We start from the raw sequence: 21,508 nt of genomic DNA on the forward strand, positions 1-21,508 counted from the left end.
AATATTTTTTACGTAAAAGTATAGAGAAAGGAACGCCTGGTAAGCCATATCATGCATGCCCAGTCACTTCAGTCGTGTTTGATTCTTTGCAACCCTGTGGACTGTGAACCTCCCCCCGATCGTGGGATTTTCCAGGCAGGAATACTGGAGTGGGTTGCACCACTTCAGGGAGTGTTGCTATGCCCTCCTCCAGGGAGTCTTCCCCACCCAGGGACTGCGCCTGAGTCTCCTGCATTGGAAGCAGATTCTTTACTGCTGTGCCACCTGGGAGGGGGCCTTCACATGGATTTAAACATGGAGAGATGTAATTGATTGGTTCCAACGACCGACAAGGCTGAGCGCACGTGTATGTAGGCCCCCTCTCATTTAATTCCTGACTGGGCCAATATGATTTGCTTTGGCCAATGGAATGTTAACAAATGTAACACAAGCAAAAGCTTAAAAAGAACTTGTATATCACATCTCTGACATGGTCATGTGAAGAGACCCAAGCAATCTCTTGAAGGATGAGAACTCAGGGAGCAGAGACAAGCCATGTTAATGGAGGCTCCATAGCCAGAGTAGTCCTAGCTTGTGCGCCAGGAGATCACAGCATCATTAATGGTTCAGGCAAGAAGAGAACTGACCCAACTGACCCCAGACCATTGACTGACCTGCAAAATCATAAGCATATCCAGTGGTTGTTATTTGGTGGTAGTTTGTTATATGACAGTAGATAATTGACATACTCTATTTCCCTAAATTTCAGGTCAAAACTTGGATAAATTGAAATTATCCTCTCTTGGGGATCTGCCCTTTTCAATTCTTTGTCTTGATACCAACTAATTCAGTGTACAGTACTTTCCTTTGTAATTCTATTTCTCTTTGAAGATTAATACAAAGACACTTCTGCCTGAAAGTTTCCCAACATGAATATTTTTACTTGAAGAGGCCCACTCAGCATAATTTATATATCGATGTCCTAAAATTTTGTTCACAGATTAGTTTTCCTCTTCCAAATGCTATAGTATGTTCCCTTTAAGCTTTAGCAGTCTACTATTTGTTTTTAAAGTGTTTTATAATTTTTTCACTTCTCCTTTTGAAGTTTGGCCGCACTTACAACCGTATTTTCTGTAAACTACACTCTGCTTGAAAGTTTACGAGAGAGAGAGTTAGGTTAAAGACCTGTTATGTTCTTGTGGTGAATCAGCAGAAGAAACTATAATGATATCTAGGTATTTTGATTTCTGTTAATACCTATACACAATTTTACCCAAAGTGGGCAAAGGCAAATACAGTGTTTTTCTCTCTAACCCTACGGCTACCTTTAAGGAGATCCAGGGGCTTTAAGGAGAAGTATACTAAATAGATGGTGACTGCAGCCATGAAATTAAAAGACGCTTACTCCTTGGAAGGAAAGTTATGACCAACCTAGACAGCATATTCAAAAGCAGAGACATTACTTTGCCAACAAAGGTCCGTCTAGTCAAGGCTATGGTTTTTCCTGTGGTCATGTATGGATGTGAGAGTTGGACTGTGAAGAAGGCTGAGCACCGAAGAATTGATGCTTTTGAACTGTGGTGTTGGAGAAGACTCTTGAGAGTCCCTTGGACTGCAAGGAGATCCAACCAGTCCATTCTGAAGGAGATGAGCCCTGGGATTTCTTTGGAAGGAATGATGCTAAAGCTGAAACTCCAGTACTTTGGCCACCTCATGCGAAGAGTTGACTCATTGGAAAAGACTCTGATGCTGGGAGGAATTGGGGGCAGGAGGAGAAGGGGACGACAGAGGATGAGATGGCTGAATGGCATCACTGACTCGATGGATGTGAGTCTGGGTAAACTCCAGGAGTTGGTGATGGACAGGGAGGCCTGGCGTGCTGCGATTCATGGGGTCGCAAAGAGTCGAACACAACTGAGCGACTGAACTGAACTGAACTGAAACTAAGTAGTGGAGAAGGCAATGGCACCCCACTCTAGTACTCTTGCCTGGAAAATCCCATGGATGGAGGAGCCTGGAAGGCTGCAGACCATGGGGTCGCTAGGAGTCGGACACGATTAAGCAACTTCACTTTCAGTTTTCACTTTCATGCATTGGAGAAGGAAATGGCAACCCACTCCAGTGTTCTTGCCTGGAGAATCCCAGGGACGGCGGAGCCTGGTGGGCTGCCGTCTATGGGGTCGCACAGAGTCGGACACGACTGAAGTGACTTAGCAGCAGCATACTAGTGAATGGGCTTCCCTCGTACCTCAGACGGTAAAGCATCTGCCTACAATGCAGGAGACCCAGGTTCAATCCCTGGGTTGGAAAGATCCTCTGGAGAAGGAAATGGCAACCCACTCCAGTATTCTTGCCTGGAGAATTCCATGGACAGAGGAGCCTGGTGGGCTACAGTTCATGGGGTTGCAGAGTTGGACATCACTGAGCAGCTAGCGCACATACTAAGTAGTGGAGGAGAAGATTCATTACATATTATCGACAGAGAATGGGTGTTGTATACCTATTTACACTCTAGTACTTTAAATGTCAAATTTTCACTTAATTTATCCTTATAGTATCCCAATGAATTCAGACAGACACCATTCCCAGCTTATCAAAGAGAATAATGAAGATAGCCCATGGAGTGTTTAATTACAAACCTGTCAGAATGTGCTGGCCATAAGGAATATAATAAATAAGGCATCTCTACTTAATTTGGTCTTAACTTAGACCTGGGAGGACTCAGCACTGACTTCCCAGAAGGAACTGACTTCCTGGATTCTAATTTAATACCTGACATCTCCCTCAATACCTCCTGATCTCAGGCACTCCTGTGTATATCTTACCACCTCCCAGTGTTCCTCAAACTTTGCACAGGGTAGAAACCAAACTACTACTTTTAAGTAAATGTTTGAATTGCCCGTGCTGACTTCACAGCAATATGACATTTGCTTTAAGGCAGTTTCCTGACCATGAGTGTACATTTCTCCAGATCTCATTCTTGGGAACAATATATAGTGTGCTGGAAAGATCATGAGTTATAGACCAGGGCTCTCAGTAAATGTTAGACAGTTTCCTCTTTATTGATTATACGATTTTACCGACTTTAGTGATTACTATAAATCACTTTGCACTTGTCGGGTGGCTGGCTAAGATACCAGCCATACTCAAAAAGCAACAAAACTAAACACTTATAAAAGCATGGAATACAGGGACTAAGCTCATGGATTTAAACCCTGTTTTTTTCTCGTCTGTCATATGTGATGACTAAAAGAGATAGAGTTTTTAGAAAGTACCATGACTTAGTGCTTAAATGCACAAGCCTTAGAGCCAGAGCAGGTGTGTGATAAAACCAAAGTCTGATAACTCTATAACAGTTAAGCAAATTATTTTGCCTTCACGGATAGGTGGAGATTACATTCACGGGTGATTGTGAAGATCAAATGAAGCATGTCTAGTGCTTAGAACAGTATCTGACAGAGTTAGTGCTCAATTAGTTACTATTATTGTCAACTTGCAGTAAACCCATATTTTGGAAAATTTTAAATATATATAAAGTATGTAAAGCATTCAGCATGCTGTCCCCTGCATGTAAAGGATCACACACACACACACACACAAAATATATCTTATTTTTGGTAATATCAAATTACCGTGCTTTATTTGAAATAATTTGGAATTGTAGGGTACACTTTGAGGACCCCCAGTGGGATGAATATTAACTATTTTAGGGGCAAAAGGGCTCCTTCAAGATCAGTTACACTGCTTAATTTAAAAATAAAAAAGAGAAGACAAGGAAGACAGGAAGGTAGTAACTACTTTTAAAGTCATCCCCTGTCATCACCTAGGCATGGCAAAGTCATATCTGGCCTAAGGCACTCATTATCTCCTTGTCTTTGACTTACAAGGAATGAGAATAAAGTGGTCCATGAATACTAATATTTAAAACAATCAGCTTTTTAAAAATGACAAATGTGAACATATTTGTTTTTATATAGATACATAAAATAATTCATTTCTGTACTGTTTTATTAGAGCTTAATATTAGCGATAATTTTTTTTTTGCCTCCTACTTCATCTCCCACTTGAAATCCATGCCATTCCAGGGAAATTTATTACAAAACCATGAATACATGGGTGGCCTTTGTATGTCTATGGACACTAGTATTTTTTCGTTTGAATGATAACCTCTTGGATAATACTTTGTTTTAAAAGAATAAACAGGGAGTTCCCTGGTGGTTCAGTGACCAAGACTGCGTTCCCAATTCAGGGGGCCCGGGTTCGATCACCTGGTTGCGAGCTGGATCCCAAATGCCGTAGCTGGAGATCCCATGTACAGCAATGAAGATCCGGCCCAGCCAAATAAATATTTTAATAGTTAAAAAAATAAAATAATAAAATATCCACTAGTTTACTTTGTATGAATGTTGTATTTTTTCACAGTTGAAACAATAGAGATTCCTTATAGAAAAGCACAGTATAGTCACAGTATTTGAAAATATATTTTAATACTTAGTTTCCTAGGAAGCAGCCTATAACTCAGTTTATTGGAAAACGCTAGTGCTTTTAAACTGTTTGGCTTTTTGATGTCCGTCTCCCACATCCTCCATGGCATCCCTCATCTATTTACCCCCTTCCCCTTCTTCCCCTTTCTATTCTTGATTTGCCCTTTCTATTCTATCACCCCCTTTTAAGTAAGCATTAATTTCTTTCCAATCCCTTCATCTCCTTTAGAATTCCTTTATTCATTAAAGATACATCTGTTTTGTTGGGCTTAGTAATTTCTAGTGTTTAGCATATTGGCATCTTCTCAGTAAGCATTATCTGTATATTAACGCGGGGGCCGTGGTACGAGAAGAAAATATGTATTCTCAAAATTACTTGGAGCACTTTCACTTGCGTGTGGGCACTGGCATTTGTACTGAATCGTTGGCGACAAAAATACAGGGAGTTGGAGCCACAGTGAGGATGGCAACTGTGCACGCCCCCTGGCGCCAGGCAGACTTTTCGGGGGGACCTCTCTGTACCTAGGAATTTTGCAGGCAGCATTTACTGCTCCCTGTTTGTCTTGGTCCCGTCCCGGAGGCGGCTGGGTGGGAAAAAGGGAAGGTTGTCAGGGGAACTGGGCTAAAAGTGAGTATCAAGAAGGGTTGCCTATTCAAACAGCAGGTGCAAAGGAGGCAGAAATTTTGAAGGAAGGGCTGTTAAACCCCCACCCACGGGGAGGTTACTTGTCAAGAGATGAGCGGGCCGAGGATTAAGGGATCACCTGAGCTGGAGAGCTGCAAACGCTTCTGACACCTGCAGCAGAATTTTCCATCAACAGACGGTATCCTGGGGGAGGCGGGGACAGGAGCGCAGGAAAGCCGTTTTCGCGTGATTGGCGGCGCCCCCTACCCGGGAGTGGGGCGCCCGCGGCGGGTGGGCGGGGCCGGGGCGGAGCCGGGCAGGGGGGCGCAGCGGGGGCGCCGGGGGCGGGGCAGGACGGTGTGGGCGGGGCGGGGCGGGGCGCTCCCCGACTGTCACTCAGCGGGTCGCTGTGGCTCCCCGCCCCCCCCACCCCGCCCCCTCCCGACACGCTCTCCGGGTCGCCCCCGCCCCCGCTCCGCCCCCGGGGCTCCGCCAGCGCTAGTCCCATCCCGGTCCGGCTACCTGGGGCGCGCCCGGCCGGGCAGCTGCGGGCCCGGCGCAGGCCGGCGGCGTCTGTGAGAGCCGTTCCCTCTGGCGGGGGCCGCCGACGAGGGCATGAGCGCGGACTCCTGCCTCCGGCGCGGCGGGAGCGGGGAGGGTAGGAGGCGCCGCGCGGAGGCCACCGTCCGGGGCAGCGCCGGGGGACAGCGGGGCGGGAGATGTGCCTGTCCTTAGCGGCCCAGCAAGCAGCATGCACCCCGATCCCTCCGACAGCGGCGGCGCCGGCCTCGCGGGCGCCCCGGGCGAACGACGGCCGGAGCCCCGGGGGGACGCGGCGGCCCCGGGGGCGCCCGGCGGCGGGAGTCGGTGGGTGGCGGCAGCCGCCCTCGCCGCCGTGTGCGCCTCCTGCCTGCTGGCCGGCTGGTGGCCGGCGGCGGCGGGAGGCGCGGGGCCGGGCACGGTCCTGCTCAGGCTCAGCCTGTACCTGGGCTGCGCCGCGGCCGCCTTCCTGCTGGGGACCGTGTTCTCCCTGGTCTGCCGGAGCCCGCGAGCCCCGCCGCCTGACTTCGCCGCCGCCTGGAGACGGCTGGCCGCACGCCACCGGCCGGAGGTGAGTACTGGGCGCCGGCCCACGGCCTCGCCCAGACCGCCCGCTCCGGGAGGGCCGGGGGTCGCGGCGGGCCGGTCCTCTCGGGGAAGCGGGGGCTGGGCTGGGCCGGGCCGGCCGGGCGGGGAGATAGATGCTCGCGTCCTCTCGGCCCCCGCTCGGGGCGGGCTCCGGGCTCGGCGCGGGGCGGGCCGAGATGCACGCTAGCAGGTGATGTACTTAGTTGCTCGACTCCATCCTCAGTCCCAGGCTCGGGAGCTGAATAATCCTTCCAGATCTTGGCTGTGGCCCTGCCGCTGGGGAGCGGGGCGGCCTCTGTACGCAGGCGCTGCGCCTGGGGCCGGTCGTCACGCTGGGTTCTGGTAACCGTTCCCCGTGGGAGGTAACTTTTGTGCCCTTTTACAGACCGGGAAACTTGGCGCAGAGGGGCTGACTTGGCTTAGGTCCCCCGCCCGCTACACCTTATGCCGAAAGCCCGGGTACGCTTTTTTTTTTTTTTAAATCACGCTGTCCTGTCTTCCGCCGTGTGGATAAGTATCGCAGTTTCAGTGATTTAGGAAACGGGTGCCCGAAATCATTGTCGTTTGCCCGAAATCACTGTCGTTTGCATCGAAAGGAACGTTATCATCAGTGGGGTGTGGCGATCTAGTGGAGAACGGTGGTTAAGGAATTCAGGGAAAGACAGTGTTTTAAATGAGCTCTCCACTTCCTTAGTGCCAAACCGCTGCTTTTTTCTCTACCTCCCAGCAGCTTCACTTTCACAACCCTTGAAAAGAAACTCGGTTCTGTCGTAGCTTGACTTACCTCTTGACTGAACTCTTCTGTCATTAACCTGAAATTGCTCACTCTGTAGTAAGAGAAGTGGCTGTGGCTCAACTTCGTAAGAATATTTTGTTAGAAGCATTATTACTCCCTGGGTTTTGTGTTTGTTTATAATACGACCTGCTGCTTCTTCTTTTTTTTAATCTCACTCTCTTCGCCAAAAGGACCCTTTCCTCAGTGTGTTAGTTCAGAAAGCAGAGCTGAAATAATGGGGAAAGAGGTGTAGGTAAAGGGGCGCCCATCCCCATTAAGTTAAGCAGTTGTTCAGTATGTTGAGGAAAAGGAACTTCAGTTTTCATAAATAGCCCCAAACTAGCTGTGTTTATTTTTCTTAAAAACCTTCACCCAGCTATTATATCTAATTTAGCAAGAGTTGGTGAGTAGGTGTATTTTTCGTCTTGCTTTTTCCCTACAATGATAAAAGACCCCAGAATTTTACTGTTGATCTGTGAATGACGTTACAATTCTTTAGAGTATTTTAAGATGTTGTAATCTATTTCATGTGTATTTAATCGTATTTATTGAGTCTTTCACAGAAACTGGGTATTATTTTGGAAGCTGGGGTTGAATCAACAAGACAAACAAAAGCCCTGCTTTCTGGAGATTATATACTTATGGGGGAATCAGGCATTAAACAAAGAAATGTGTTGCTTTTGGATAGTGATAAATGCTTAAATGCTTATGAAACCAGAAGTAATTAAGAGTTAAGTGATTAAGAGTGCCTGGTGTGTGGGGGCAGGAAGTTTAGATGGTGGGGTCAGGGTCTAAGCCTTAGTATTGTCACTCTGTCCTGGAAGCCTCACGGGTGGTTTACCTCCCTTTTTCCTGGAAAATACATTCCCCCAAAGCTCCCAGCTCACTTGTACCTCTGAGAAAACTTAGGTTATCATCCAGAAAGATGCTTTAGTAGAGGAAGCAGAGAAAATACTACATTAGAGGTGACAGAAAAGGAAGCAGCTTATGTGATCTCTCATGTATACTACCTGAAAATTTCAGGCAGCGGAAGAGGTATAAGTGTAAGTTAAGAACAGGCGACTATTGGTCGTTCTTTTTGAATTCAGATTCCTACAGCATTAAGTAGGAAAATAAGTACATTAGGAGGTTTACTTTCTGTTACCTAGAATTAAAGTGTATGCACATATGATATTCATATGTCTGTGCCCACTCAGTTGTGTTCACCTCTGTGCAACCCCATGAACTGTAGCCCGCCAGGCTTCTCTGTCCATAGCATTTCCCAGGCAAGAATACTGGAGTGGATTGCCATGCCCTCCTGCAGGGGATCTTCCCGACCCAGGGATCAAGCCCATGTCTAAAATTATTTATATATATTTACAGTACCAGTGCAGTTTACTCAAGCCTTTCGTTGTGCTGTATTTCCAATAACTTATGCTTAAGGTTTTTAAAAAAATGCTCCTTATGAATGGAAGCATAAGCATGTGGTGTAGTGTAAAATATCTGTCAGTTCTGTGGGGGTAGGAGCTGGACCACACGGGTCATCTAACATATGTGGAGGGGGAGGCTGTTTTGTAGTGAACCAAATGGTGTCTCTTAAGATACAGTGACTACTTTACTACAGAAATTGTGATTCAGCATTAAGAAAAGAATCCTCATTTGTTCTTGTATATTTCAGGTTCTTCTAGAATCTGCTGAGCGTGTCAGACACTAGGATCTATCCTATCTGTCCATCCTTTTTTTTTTTTTTTTCCCTTCTTGACTTTCTTCTCTAGAGGGAAAAAAATGGATACACTATTAAAAGTAGGCAACCAGAGAACACTAAACTAGAAGGGAGTAGGTATTTTCATGTCTAGACGTGTTCAAATGCTCCTGCATGCTTTATAAGGTAGCTGTTGGCTGTCATAATTCTTTGTGGTTGAGATCCTTGACTGATATCTTTTGTTATCCCTTGTACCTTGCAGGAGCTCCAAAAACTGTTTGCTGATGATAATGAAAAAAATTAGGTCAGTTTGTGGTCACTAGCTGAGGGCTTTCCCCCTTCAGTTAACCTAGTGTTTATTGAGCATCACGTATGTGCAAGGAATTTTATTTTACTTGGCTGGCAATCGTTACTGATTAAAGTAGTAAAATTGATGTTTCAACTCAGGTGGAAAGAACATCCAGTGGTATATTCAGGTGGCAAAAAAAAAAAAAAAAGCTTTGTGTAAGGTCAGGAAGGTTGATGCTTAAGTCTTGACATTTGCTCTCTGGGCCTCACTTTAGAAAAACTTGAACTTTGGTGCAGGCCAGCTGGCTGGAGCTGAGATGCTCTGGGGCTGGCCTGCTCCTGGGGCAACAGTTGTTAGCCCTGCTTTGCTGAGTAGGCTGCCGTAGTGTGGTGCTTCTTAGTCCAAGGTTGTAGTTTGGTGTTGTGCCAGACCTGTCAGCTCACGTGGACCAAAGGCCTCAGATTCACTAGCTGTGGTTACCTGACTCTAGCACATGATCTAACCAAAGCAACAGCAAGAAAAACATGGGAATAATGAATCAATAGTTTAGAAACCTTACTTTCGTTACTAGACCAGTGGTACAAAGTGCATCTTGATGGAAAAAAGGAATAATTTCTTACATTTTGGTGATAAAAATAAGGAATAACTTTTTAAGATGTCAGTTACTCACATAGTTTATGGATTTTTCTCTTTTACATGGTAAATTATTAGATGTTTCTTGATTTACACTTGATTTATACCATTAAGTTAAAAATGAGCACTGGACAAATGAAGACTGGGGGCCTGATACAAGAAAGTCCACAAAGGTGCTTAGTAGCATAATGGGAAACTAAAGTCCACTGCTGTGTGAAGAAAGTATTAGTGAAAGACTTTTCCAAGTTTAGACAGAAAAGCTCAAGGAGTTCATCAAAGCTCATAAGCATTTCCTCTATATCTGCTGCATATTGCTTTTCCGATCTTGGGAGATCATTTTGGCCTAGTTAGTTGCTAAATGTCAGTGCTAGGCACATAGTAGGTTCTCTACGGATGGATTTTTGTCCCTAATGAATGGATTATTGTTTGAGATGAGAGCAGACTTGAGTATCCGACTGACATTTTTAAATTTGAAATTTCAGCCACAGTTCCCTAGAGAAGGGATCATAGTCTTGCGGTGTATAGTTGCTCAGGCTTGTCTGACTCTTTGGGACCCCGTGGGCTAGCCCTCCAGGTTCCTCTCTTCATGGGATTTCCCAGGCAAGAATATCTCAAGGTAAGTGTCACTGAGAACTTCGATAGTTGCTTTGGGTTAAGTGGATGGCAGTGTTTTCAGTGTTGGGGAGGATCCAGAGATGAACAAGATGCCCTCTGTCCCTGCCTTCTCAGGCTGAGTAGATTAGATTGATAGGGAGGACTGGAGGGGAGGGCAGATGTTTATAGAGACAGTAAAAACATTCACACAGCAATCCAAGGCGCCACTTGGCTTGGGTGGGACTTCTAGAATCCCTAAATGAGTTCTTTTACTGATACAAAAGTTCTTTTGAGTAAAACAAACTCGATTTAGTTACTCAAGGGAAAAAGGAAAAGAACCAAGATGTAGGGAGACTATACACAGCCTCTTTGTGACGCTCCTTTATTATGCTAATGTGATAAACTAATCCTCAATAATTTGATAGTGGACAGTGGGGTAATACACTTACTGTCTTCAGATTATTAGGTTGTCTTTTGACCGGGGGATTTAAGTCAGGGTGGCTACTGGGAAAAATGTTTTTGAGCAAGATGGCTTTTGAAACCCCCTTAAATCTAACTGTAGTGTAAGAATTGTTTACCTTAAATTCATCTATTCATAATTTTTAAATTTAACTTTTTTTGCAGGTTATGGATTCACATGGCTTTAATAGAAAAAAGGAAAACATATAAAAGGATATGCATTGAAAAAATAAATCTCCCCTATAGGCGGCCATTATTAACAGTTGATTGTTCTTCCAGATATGTATTATGTATATACAAGCAAATACAAATACATACTCAAAAACAATATGAACAGTGATTACACATAAAAGAAAATTATTTTATGTATCTTTATTATGAAGGAACTATTTCTTAGGGTTAGTAGACATCAGAAGTTACATATGAAGAGTGATAACTTCAAAGTAGTAAGCTACAATTCATGATTAAACCTGGAACATTAAAAAAATGGTCATCGAAACCAGCAAATGTATTCTAAGAAATGATGAACATGTATTTTTGAATTTAGCAAAGCTGTCTGAAGGAGGCATATATATATTTTCACAATTTGTACAAAACCAAAAGGATTTCCCTGGTGGCTCAGCTGGGAAAGAATCTGCCTGCAATGTGGGAGACCTGGGTTCAGTCCCTGGGTTGGGAAGATCCCCTGGAGAAGGGAGTCTACTCACTCCAGTATTCTGGCTTGGAGAACTCTATGGACTGTATGGAATGGGGTCGCAAAGAGTTGGACACAACTGAGCGATTTTCACTTCACTTAAAACAAAGCCAGAAAATTGTATTTTTTCATATTGTATCCTAAATTATTACCAGATTTTGAGTATGATTCCCTGTTGTTGTTTAGTCGCTAAGTCTTGTCTCTTTGCAACCCCATGGACTGTAGCCTGCCAGGCTCCTCTGTCCAAGGGATTTCCCAGGCAAGAAAACTGGAGTGGGTTTCCAGTCCTTCTCCAGGGGATCTTCCTGACCCAGGGATTGAACCTGCGTCTTCTGCTTGGCAGGCAGATTCTTTACCACTGAGCCACCTGGGAAGCACCCCCTAGGAAATTGTTTTAGAGACAGAATACATGTACTGTTCCGGGTTTGAGTTGCTGGTGAGTGTAATCAGATGAATCCTAGGAGGCGGGATTGCAGAGGTGGCTTGGGCGGGGTTGTGGAAGCCTGCAGCTGTGAGAGAGTAGGGCTGGGTTGTGTCTGCTGTTAGGGCAGCTCCTCATACCTTTTGGACTCTGGAGTGTGGCATCAAAGCTGGGTTATGGACATGCTAAATGGAAATGTGATTAGGGGATACTGGAGGAGAAGCGCTAATCAGTTGCAGTGATACAAAGTAAGAGTTAATGAAAAAAAAAAAAAAAGAGTTAATGAAGCTGTGTGAATGGAGGCCGGAAGTTGTGTGAATGGAGGCCGGAGGCTGTGTGAAGGGAGATCACAGCCAAGAGTGACTTTCATGTTTCTTTCATGTTAATGTCATGATGGGCGAAATTTCCGGTGACTTTCCTGTGAGAGATTTCTTTCATGATAATTATGGGTAGTTATCATTACAGATGGGTTCAAGAATCTTCTCAAGAGCATCTTAACATTCTCTTTATATAATAAACTCAGCCCCAAACTTAAGGGTCCTACTGTTTCTTCACAGTGTGAAGACCAAAGTCTCCAAGCTTGAGCAGTCTACTTGGAGCCTAAATTCTGATCATTCGCAAGAGATTTATTTCTAATTCCCTTGAATCTTAAGCCAGTTTTGTTTTGGACACATGCTACAATGTCAGCTTTCCTAATTAAATGTTGCCTTCTTAAAGATACCTTAGGTTTCATTTCCCAACCTTATCATTTTGAGGGTAGGAAGTGCCCTACTTTCCTTAGAATGTTTGAGCCCTTGTGCAGTCAGAATAGTGCACACACTTGTACTAAAAAAATGACTCAGCAAGTTTGGTGTTGAGGGCTTAGGTTTTAGAAAAGGAAATGTCTGTGGAAGCCTGTTAGTATTAAAATCATGACATACATACAAACTTGCCTTTTTTTTTTTTAATTACAGCTTTGCTTTTGAAAGAAAAACTTGCAAACTTGGAGCTTGTATTTTTTACCAACTTCACTGTTAGGTGACTTTCTAAATGAGGGTTGCTTGTTTGCATGGAAGTGACCAAAGACAGGGGTAGATAGACAGCCCTTCCTGGGGACTCTGCTGGGCACCCTGGGGGCTGGGTTCAGTTAATCATTCTTACACCCTCCTTTAGTCCTGGTGTGTGTGCTTATTTAGTTTCTCCAAACACAGTGGAGCTTTCCAGAAAGCCCAGTGGGTTTTGGGTTGCATTTTGGTGGGCTCCTCAGCTGGAATAATGCTTTGTGAGAATGCATTTAGGAGGTGACGTGTGTGGGCTCTGTCCCCAGGGCTGGCCCGTGCTTATTAGTGATGCTAGGCACTGGCCAGTCCCAGTCCATTTGTCAGCCAGCCCAGGGCTTCCATGTATGAACACCCGTGAGCTGGACGTAGAGAAAAATGAATATGGTGACTCCAAGTAAAATGGCTCCAAGGCCAAGGGGGAAGCCAGAAAGAACTGTGCACTTTTAGAATAAGACATTGGAACTTGTTTAGGTCACTAGGATCTATTTAATAGTAAGCTTTCTGTTTTAGTGTAGACTACACCTCTTGGAAAGTTGGATGCATTTTTAACAGGTACTCATTTCTAAAATAACCTGCCTTGCTGTAGTTCTCACCCACCCTGTAGGTATGGGTGAGTTTGCTCCTGTCTGCTCACGCCGAGCTTCATCCTGCAGTCCTCCTCTTATTTCTGCCAGCCCACAGGCAGGATTTTGCACACATGAGTGTGTTCACTTATGTTCTTCTGTACCTGGTGACTGCAGAACATTTGAGAGAAGCTCCTCTGTGTCACCCGAGCCAGTCTGTGAAAAAGCGTGTTTCTTCTTTGGCTCCTGCTCTCTCAGTTCCCTCAAACTGGAGATCCAGGAGGGCTTGGTCCTTCTTTTTTTTTCCTCCTGAGCTGAAGCCATGTTATGTGCTTTAAGGAAGTTGACAGTATAGCCTTGTTTCTCTCACCGAGTATAATTAAACTTAGTTTTTACCTTGTAATGGAAGCTGAGAGGAGCTTACATCTGTTTGCATCTCCTGTGAAGATACTCCATCACCTCTGTCTCCCTCCTCTCTATCCCTGCAAAAGAGATGACTGAGCGGCTGGGCGTATCCCGGGCTCAGAGCAGCCCCTGGGGTCAAGAGCTTTCTCGAGTCTCCAACCTTGAGCCACTACTCTGAAGGCCTCTCCTCATATGCAGATATAGTTGTGCAGATTGTGCCAACTTGTTTGACGTGAAATTAACATCCTAAACATTCCAGAAATTGCAGTGGGTTTTTCCTGAGGTGCAGCTGTTAATCTCGTATTGTTCCTTCTGATTTGTTTTTTTCCCCACCTCACTGAACCTTTCTGAGATTTCAACCCCTAGATAAGCACAGGAAGTTGCTTTGTTTCCTACATTTGAATTTTGATCATTCTTGAGGTCCCATTTGTGGAAGTATCTGGCTCTCAGGCAGTCTTACCCTGGGCGCCCCCCCAAAGATAACCATCTGCTCAGACTTAGACTCACTCATTCAACTGCTTACCCTGATCTTTTCACTTGGTGCTCTCAGTGGGGCCCGAAACCATCAAGTCCAAGTTTTCATGTGTCCTGTGATTGGGTCCCCGATCCTCTCCCACTGCTCCTGTGTCAGTGTTTGGCACCTTCTGCAAGTCCTCCATCCGGAAGCCCGAGGCCTTCCTGACATCTCCTCCTTCCTTCCCACATGCAGTCCCATCCTCCAGACCTGTCTCCTTACCTCTGGAGTATCTTACGTCCGCCTACTTCTTCCCATCTCTCCTGCTTGGTCCCAGCTATCATCGTGTGCTTCCCCGGTGACCGCAGTAGCCCCTCAGTTCATCTCTGTCTGCCTCCCTGTCCCTCCTCCAATTCATTCTCTTAAAGATGCAAGCCCAGTCCCATCCCTCTTCCACACCATGTTTAATTAAAAGCCCTCAGCAGCTTCCTGGTCCTCATAGCTCTCCAGCCTGGTCTCCTGTCATAATTACCTTTACTCCTCATGCTCCATCCTCAGGCATCAGAGTGCTAAGCCCGCTCTGTTGACGTCAACTCTGAGTATTGCTTGCTCTGTCTCTAGCCCCCAATGCCTGCTTGCCTAATTAACTTCTCCTCGGGCTTCAGCCGTCACTTCTTCAGAGCAGCTCTCCCTGTCTTCCAACTGCATATATTCTCATGACACCACGCACCTTTCCTTCACTGTATTCGGCTCAGTTATAGATACTTGCACGGTTCCTTGTGTCCTTCTCACTAACCCCTGAACTCCATGAAGGCAGAAACTCCTCTCTGTCTCTTTAACATCTAGCATAATTAAGCAGGTGGGCAGTAAACATTTCTTGAGTAAATGAATAGCTGGGAATCAGCAGAGCACAGGCATTCAGAGAATGGTCCTGAAGTCAGCCAGACGTTTGAATTTCAATCTGACTCTGCCTTGATAATGGTGGGACAATGGGCAGCTTACTTAAGATTTCTAAGCCTCAGTCTGCCAATCTGAAATGTGGAAGTAGTAAATACCTTCAGAGGTTGTTTGGAACAATGTGGTGGTATTTGAAGATACAAATACTGGTATTTGTCAAAGTGCTTTGAATTAGAAGGTGTTAAATGGTGGATTTTACACTTTTACCTTTTTTATTTATTTATTTTTTGGCTGCATCATGCAGCTTGTGAGATCTTAGTTCCTCAACTCAACATTGAACCCAGGACTTGGCAGCAAAAGTGCTCAGCCCTAACCACTGGACTGCCAGGGAATTACCCACTTTTACCTTTTTTAATAAAAACCCTTTAAAATAAGATTGAAGATACAGCTTCAAAAAAATTATACAAAATGAATGTATAGTTGGGTGAGTGATTATAAAGACAATACTCTTGTAACTTCCCGAAGCTCCCCTATATGTCCACCCCAATTGCAGCCCCTTCCCTTCCACCTAAGTAATGCCATCTTGACTCCATAATAATCACTTCCTTGTGTGTTGTTATAGTTTTATCAGTCGAATGGGCGTCCGTGGATGTTATAGTTTAGTCTTGCCCATTTGAAAAAAATTGTCTTCCCTGTATCCTTTCTTTTCCCTGTGGGTTATCTGTTGAAGAACCTGGAGCATTTGTCTTGTAGCATCCTGTAATCTGGATTTTGCTGTTTGCATATGAATGCTTCCCACGTGGCTCAGTGGTAAAGAATCTACCTGTCAAGCAGGAGACACAGCTTTGATCCCTGGGTTGAGAAGATCCCTTGGAGAAGGGAATGTCTACCCACTCCAGTATTCTTGCCTGGAGAATTCCATGGACAGAGGAGCCTGGTGGGCTACAGTCCACGGAGTCTCAGAAGAGTCGGACGTGACTTAGCAACTAAAACAACAATATATGAATGATACAGGAGAAGGCAGTGGCACCCCACTCCAGGACTCTTGCCTGGAAAATCCCATGGACGGAGGAGCCTGGAAGGCTGCAGTCCAAGGGGTTGCTGAGGGTCGGACAGGACTGAGCGACTTCCTTTCAGGCTTTGGAGAAGGAAATGGCAACCCACTCCAGTGTTCTTACCTGGAGAATCCCAGGGACGGGGGAGCCTGGTGGGCTGCCGTCTATGGGGTCGCACAGAGTCGGACACGACTGAAGCGACTTAGCAGCAGCAGCAGCAGCAGCATGAATGATACAGCTCAGTTTGTTGTTTCTTCCTTTGTATGTCCTGCCTGTTGTCCAGATCAGACTTGTGTTTGACCCCTTTGGCAGGACTGTAGGTGGTGTGTGAACTTTCATCAGGAGGCGCATAATATCTGATTATTTTTTGCTTGTTTGTTTTATTAGTAGCTGTTGATGCTCAGTTACTTGGATCTGTTAATTTGTTGGAGGTGACAATAGGGGTGTTTTAATTCTGTCATTTCTTATTTATTGGTTTGAATTTTTTTGGAAAGAGACATTTTCCAATCATCTGCTCTTTGGTTGCACAGTGGTACAGTTCATATAAAAAAGCAGGATAAATACTAGATTCTTTCCCATTATCAGTTTTCCAAGATAATGAGTTGGTTCCCCCTCTTCCTCTGAAGGTGACCAGTTAGTTATGTGTTTGCAAAAATATTGTGAACTCATGAATTCGAATATATTTTATGGGTTCCAATTAGTTGTAATTATTGTTATATAATTTCTTATTTGAAGGCAGTCTCATCTCTGGCCAGTGGAAGTCTTTTCAAGTAGACTCCTTAGTCCTTTTATTATGACCCCACTAAGTCTGAGAGTTTTCTTGCTATCTGGTATAGCAAAATAGACCAGGTTCATTTTGAGTATTTTCTGCTCACACCTGGAACTAGCCATGTCTCCACAAAGAGCCCTGATATCTTTTAAGGGGAAATAGTATTTCAAGAACTCACTCTGTCTCACTTGTGAGCAGCACAGCCACACTCAGACGTAGCTATTGGGACTTCAGCTGATCATTTGTTTGTGGGGTGACCAGCTGTCCCTGTTTTCTCAGGGCTGTCATGGTTCTCACACCGAAAACTATGCCCCCGGGGGTGTGGGAGACTCATTCCAGGTGTTAGGGAGACTCATTGCTGTTGGTTTGGTCATTGTGTCTTGGCCTTCTCTATGGAGAGGTTGGAAAAAATATGTTAAGAGATCTGTCTTTTGCAAAGAATAACCACTCAGTAGTTAGATTTATGTACTCTGTCTCCTTCAACGCAGGTAACACTTACTTTGAATAGTGCTTTGCCATTTGCTTATTATAGCCTATAAATTGACATTGATATTGGGTTCTGGAAAATGGTTTCTATGGCTGACATTTGATTCATTTTACTGTAACCGATGGCTCTGAGTATAGTGGACAAACACATGTACCACGGGAGTCATAATGTGAATGCCATAAAGTGAATACCTTAGTAATTGCTATAGCTAAACTTAATGTTTATTGCATTTACTGTATGTATGTATGTATATGCATTACCCAGTTAAATGTTCGTCTTCCATGTGAGGTAGGAACAGTTAATCTCATTTTACAAATGGGAAAACTGAGGTTTGCCATTCTGCTGTTTAGTCGTTCAGTCATATCGCTTTTTTCGACCCCATGGACTGTAGCCAGGTTGCTCTGTCCATTAGATTTCTGAGGCAAGAGTACTGGAGTGGGTTGCCATTTCTTTCTCCAGGGGATCTTCCTGACTCAGGGAGCAAACTCAGATCTCCTGCTTGGCAGGTGGATTCTTTACCACTGAGCCCCATGGGAAGGCCAAACTGAAGTTTAGAGAGGCTAAAGCATGTGCCCAGAGCAAGTGGAAGAATAAATTAAACCCAAGTCTTTCTTATTTTGGAGCCTGTACAGTTATTTTAATTATTTAATTATTAAAGAAAGATTTAATTATTAAAGATTAGTCTGGCCTGATTCAGGTTTTAGAAAACTTGAGCATCTTTGGGATGGTTCTAGGATCTGTTTAGGAATTAGTGTCACTTTAGAGGTCTCAGAATGACGTCACAACTGCCCCCTTCTGTGCTCATGACAGTCACTGCTGAGCAGGTAAGGCTGCTTCTCTCCCCCGCCCCCCGAGTCCGGATGAAGCGTCAGAATCCTTTTCAACGTAACATTCCAGGAGGCTACTAAGATTTTACTAGTTGGCATATAACGTGAGATCCACCTGCCATTCTGTGTGAGAACCTTGTGGAACGGCAGTGAAGCCTCCGGGTTCCCACTCTGCCCTGTCTATACTGTACCAAACAGTCATACGTTCTTTTCTTCTGTTCTGGGAAAAATCAGAGTTCTCTAAACTGTGACCCGTAGACACTTAATTTAGGAGATGCTTTTAGTTATTATACACTGCAAAAACAGAAGAGGCAAGGAGAGGCTTGTCGAGGGGGGCGGGTCACATCAATTTGAAGACGTAAGTTCTTGAAGCTTTCTACTGTGTACTGCTGTACTAACGTTCTGAGAAATCCAAGTGAAGGAACCCATTTAACTTTTTTTAACCTGGTGTTTTCTAAACGTGTTTTCTAAACATGACTTATACCTGTAAATGCCACCCCCCCTTTTTTTTTAAACAATGAGATTTATTATCTTAAGATATGATACATTGGTTTACTCAACCAAGGTCTCGGTCATCTCATCTATAAACATGGAGCTAAGGAGAACACCTACATCTTGGAGGTGGATTTAGGTGAGGTTGTGAAGCTTGAGTTCACCTGCACGGGCTGCTCAGTTTCTTATATTTATTTCCTGATTCTGAATAAGCATCCATCTCTGTCTCTAACTTTGTGCTCATAATTGTGTATTTTTTTTTTCTAAGAAAGCCTTCAATACTGTGTAAATTCCAATCTCTGTAAAACCTGGATCCACCTCTCTCAATATCCCTAGAGTTATTTTGGTTATTAAATAATTTCTTGAAGCTCTTAAAAAATTTTAAAAAAGGATACATAACCCAGAGGTAGGAGAGTCGCGGAGGAGGTCAGGCTGCGTGTGGACACACCCCCTCAGGACCACCCCTCTCTGTCTGTCTTAGCTCTGCCCTCCCCATGGGTGGGCCTGCCTCTCCCTGGCTAGTGGTCCGGAAAGAGGCGGGGAAAGTGACCCCAAGTTTGACACTGAAGACCATGTGGGTGGCATCTGGGAGGGCAGGGTGGACACGGGGCAGACATGGCATTGATCCTCTTGGGTGAGGGGTGAGGGGCAGTTGAGGAAGCAGAGATGGGGTGCACGGCGCCCCCTAGCAACTTGGCTGAGAAGGAGAGAAGGCAGCCTTCACAGGTGTGTATGCGCTGGGTGTGCTTTGGGCAGTTTTGTAGTTGAGAGATTTAACCGCAGTTTTGGGTTAAAGAGAAATCTTGAAAAGTAGAGAGGAAGAGCCTGAAGATCCCAGAGACAGGATGCTAACAGGCTAGGGCAGTGTCTGGGTGGACAGGGTCAGGGCACAGGGTTCAGGCTCGAGACTAACGGGAAGGAGGTAGAAACAGGAGCAGGGAGAGAGGCTCGTAGGCCGTGAGGCTGGCAGGGAATTGAGATGTTTCAAACTGGGTCACCTCGACTTTCTTGGTAAGTGGGAGGCAGATTGATTGCTGATAGTGAGGAGGAGGATGTGTCGAGGGTAATTTTATTGAGGTGGTAAGAGATTCCGTGAGTCTTTTGTGACTCTGTCCCAATTGACGTAAAACGATGGCTCTACTCTAGTACCCTTGCCTGGAAAATCCCATGGATGGAGGAGTGTGGTAGACTACAGTCCATGGGGTCACAAAGAGTTGGACATGACTGAGCAACTCCACTTTCTCTCACTTTCACTCTTGTATTAAAATAAATCTTCCAAGAAATAAAACTTCCTAGCTTTTTCTCAGGGGTCATAATCTTTTGTCATCACTACCATTTAGCAGTGTTTCGCCAAATGTGGTCTAAAGGTGCATAAATAATTTAGGAATTCTTGCTAAAAATGCTGTGTTTCAAAGGCATGCCTTATAGTTGCTGAATTAGGATCTCGAAATCTGCATTAGAACAAAATCCCCAAGTGAGTCTCGAAAATGAGTTAATGTGTTTCCAAGCAGGGGCTGGGGGCTTCCTGAGGTCAGCAGAGACCGAGAAGACTGGGAACTGTATCCGGCGGCCCTGTCCTGTGGACCCACACTCACCACCTGTCCTCTCTGCTCAGAGGTGGAGTGGCTGCTGCACTGAAGCTTATCTTTAACACCATGTTTCTCATAAGGAGAAGGTTTTATTCTTTGAATTTCTATACATTTATTTTATATAGAAATGGAAGAATTTCTATGATCTAGATCTAGGCTGGGGTAGATAATTTTTACCCTCCAGTTATAAGGGATGTGAAAGTCCGTCTCTTTGAGTAGATTCCATTGAATTGTATTTTCTTTTTTTGCATCTAGTATTTTTATGGCAGTAATCCATCTCACGCGTATCAGTATCTAGTACATGTATGTTATCAAAGCCACTGCCTGGAGCTCAGCTTTTTGCTTCAAGGGAGCTATGAAAATATTAGAAATCTCACTGAATCAAATCACCAATGTGATGTGTTTCCAGCTAGATCCTGAATATTTTATCACCAGTTTTCATTTAAAAGCTAGTCAACAAATTTAATAAGAGTGGTATTATGGGTATTTGGGACAGTAATGAAGAAAAAAAAAGTGATTGCTTTCATTAAAGCATCTCTGTGAAAAAAAGCAGTTCTGTGTGACTCATCCAGTTGTTGAGTTACATGATAGCTTTGAAGCGGGGGCAACCATGCTGGCATCGTCTCCATTTCAATTCAGTGGTTTCAGTAAGAACTCTTATGAAAATAATTTTTATAATTCACTGTGTCTGAACTTCAGAATTCTTATGAAATGATCTCTTGGATTGATTGCATATTTGAGTAGATTTTCTTCCGTGACCTGGGCTGGAGAGCGAAATGTAGAAGAGAGCCTAGAATAGGAAGAACGCTAGAATTCCTAAGCAGAGCCTCCCACAGTGTTTGAGCTCATCAGTTATTCGATTATGAGCTTCTGTTCCATCAGGGATAGATTAAGCCCTTTGAGCACAGAGAATGTATTTACTTTTGTCTCTGGAACCCAACTAAGCGGCAGACGCAGAGTCCTCATTGCGTGTTGGATGATTGAATGAGTTGATGGAAATGTGAAAACCTCTGATTTCCCTCATGAGCTCACAATTACAGTGTGAGCCAGTGATAAAATGGCTGCAGAATTTTTCTTACACAAATCTTTGTAGGAATGCAAAAGCTGCTGCCAGTCATCAGTGATCTTTCCTAAGCCAGTTTGCTTTTTCCTCATTCTTCTCCCCCAG

At 44.6% G+C, this 21,508-nt stretch overlaps 1 protein-coding gene across 5 annotated transcripts in view; it reads left to right on the plus strand.

Moving 5' to 3' along the window:
* The first annotated feature begins 5,632 nt into the window (after nucleotides 1–5,632).
* The window catches only part of SNX25 (sorting nexin 25), a 91,745-nt gene continuing 75,869 nt past the window's right edge, over nucleotides 5,633–21,508 (plus strand). Inside the window, exon 1 of one of the 5 annotated variants that reach the window (XM_061404176.1) lies at nucleotides 5,633–6,199. In XM_061404176.1, the coding sequence (XP_061260160.1) occupies nucleotides 5,840–6,199 (360 nt within the window). In that variant the 5' untranslated portion in view covers nucleotides 5,633–5,839. Of the gene's footprint in view, nucleotides 6,200–19,379; nucleotides 20,427–21,508 lie in introns of those variants that run through there. The other 4 variants (XM_061404179.1, XM_061404175.1, XM_061404178.1 and 1 more) reach the window with 4 other exon arrangements.

This window comes from Bos javanicus, chromosome 27 (assembly GCF_032452875.1).
Source record: "Bos javanicus breed banteng chromosome 27, ARS-OSU_banteng_1.0, whole genome shotgun sequence".
NCBI classification, from domain to species: Eukaryota; Metazoa; Chordata; class Mammalia; order Artiodactyla; family Bovidae; genus Bos; species Bos javanicus.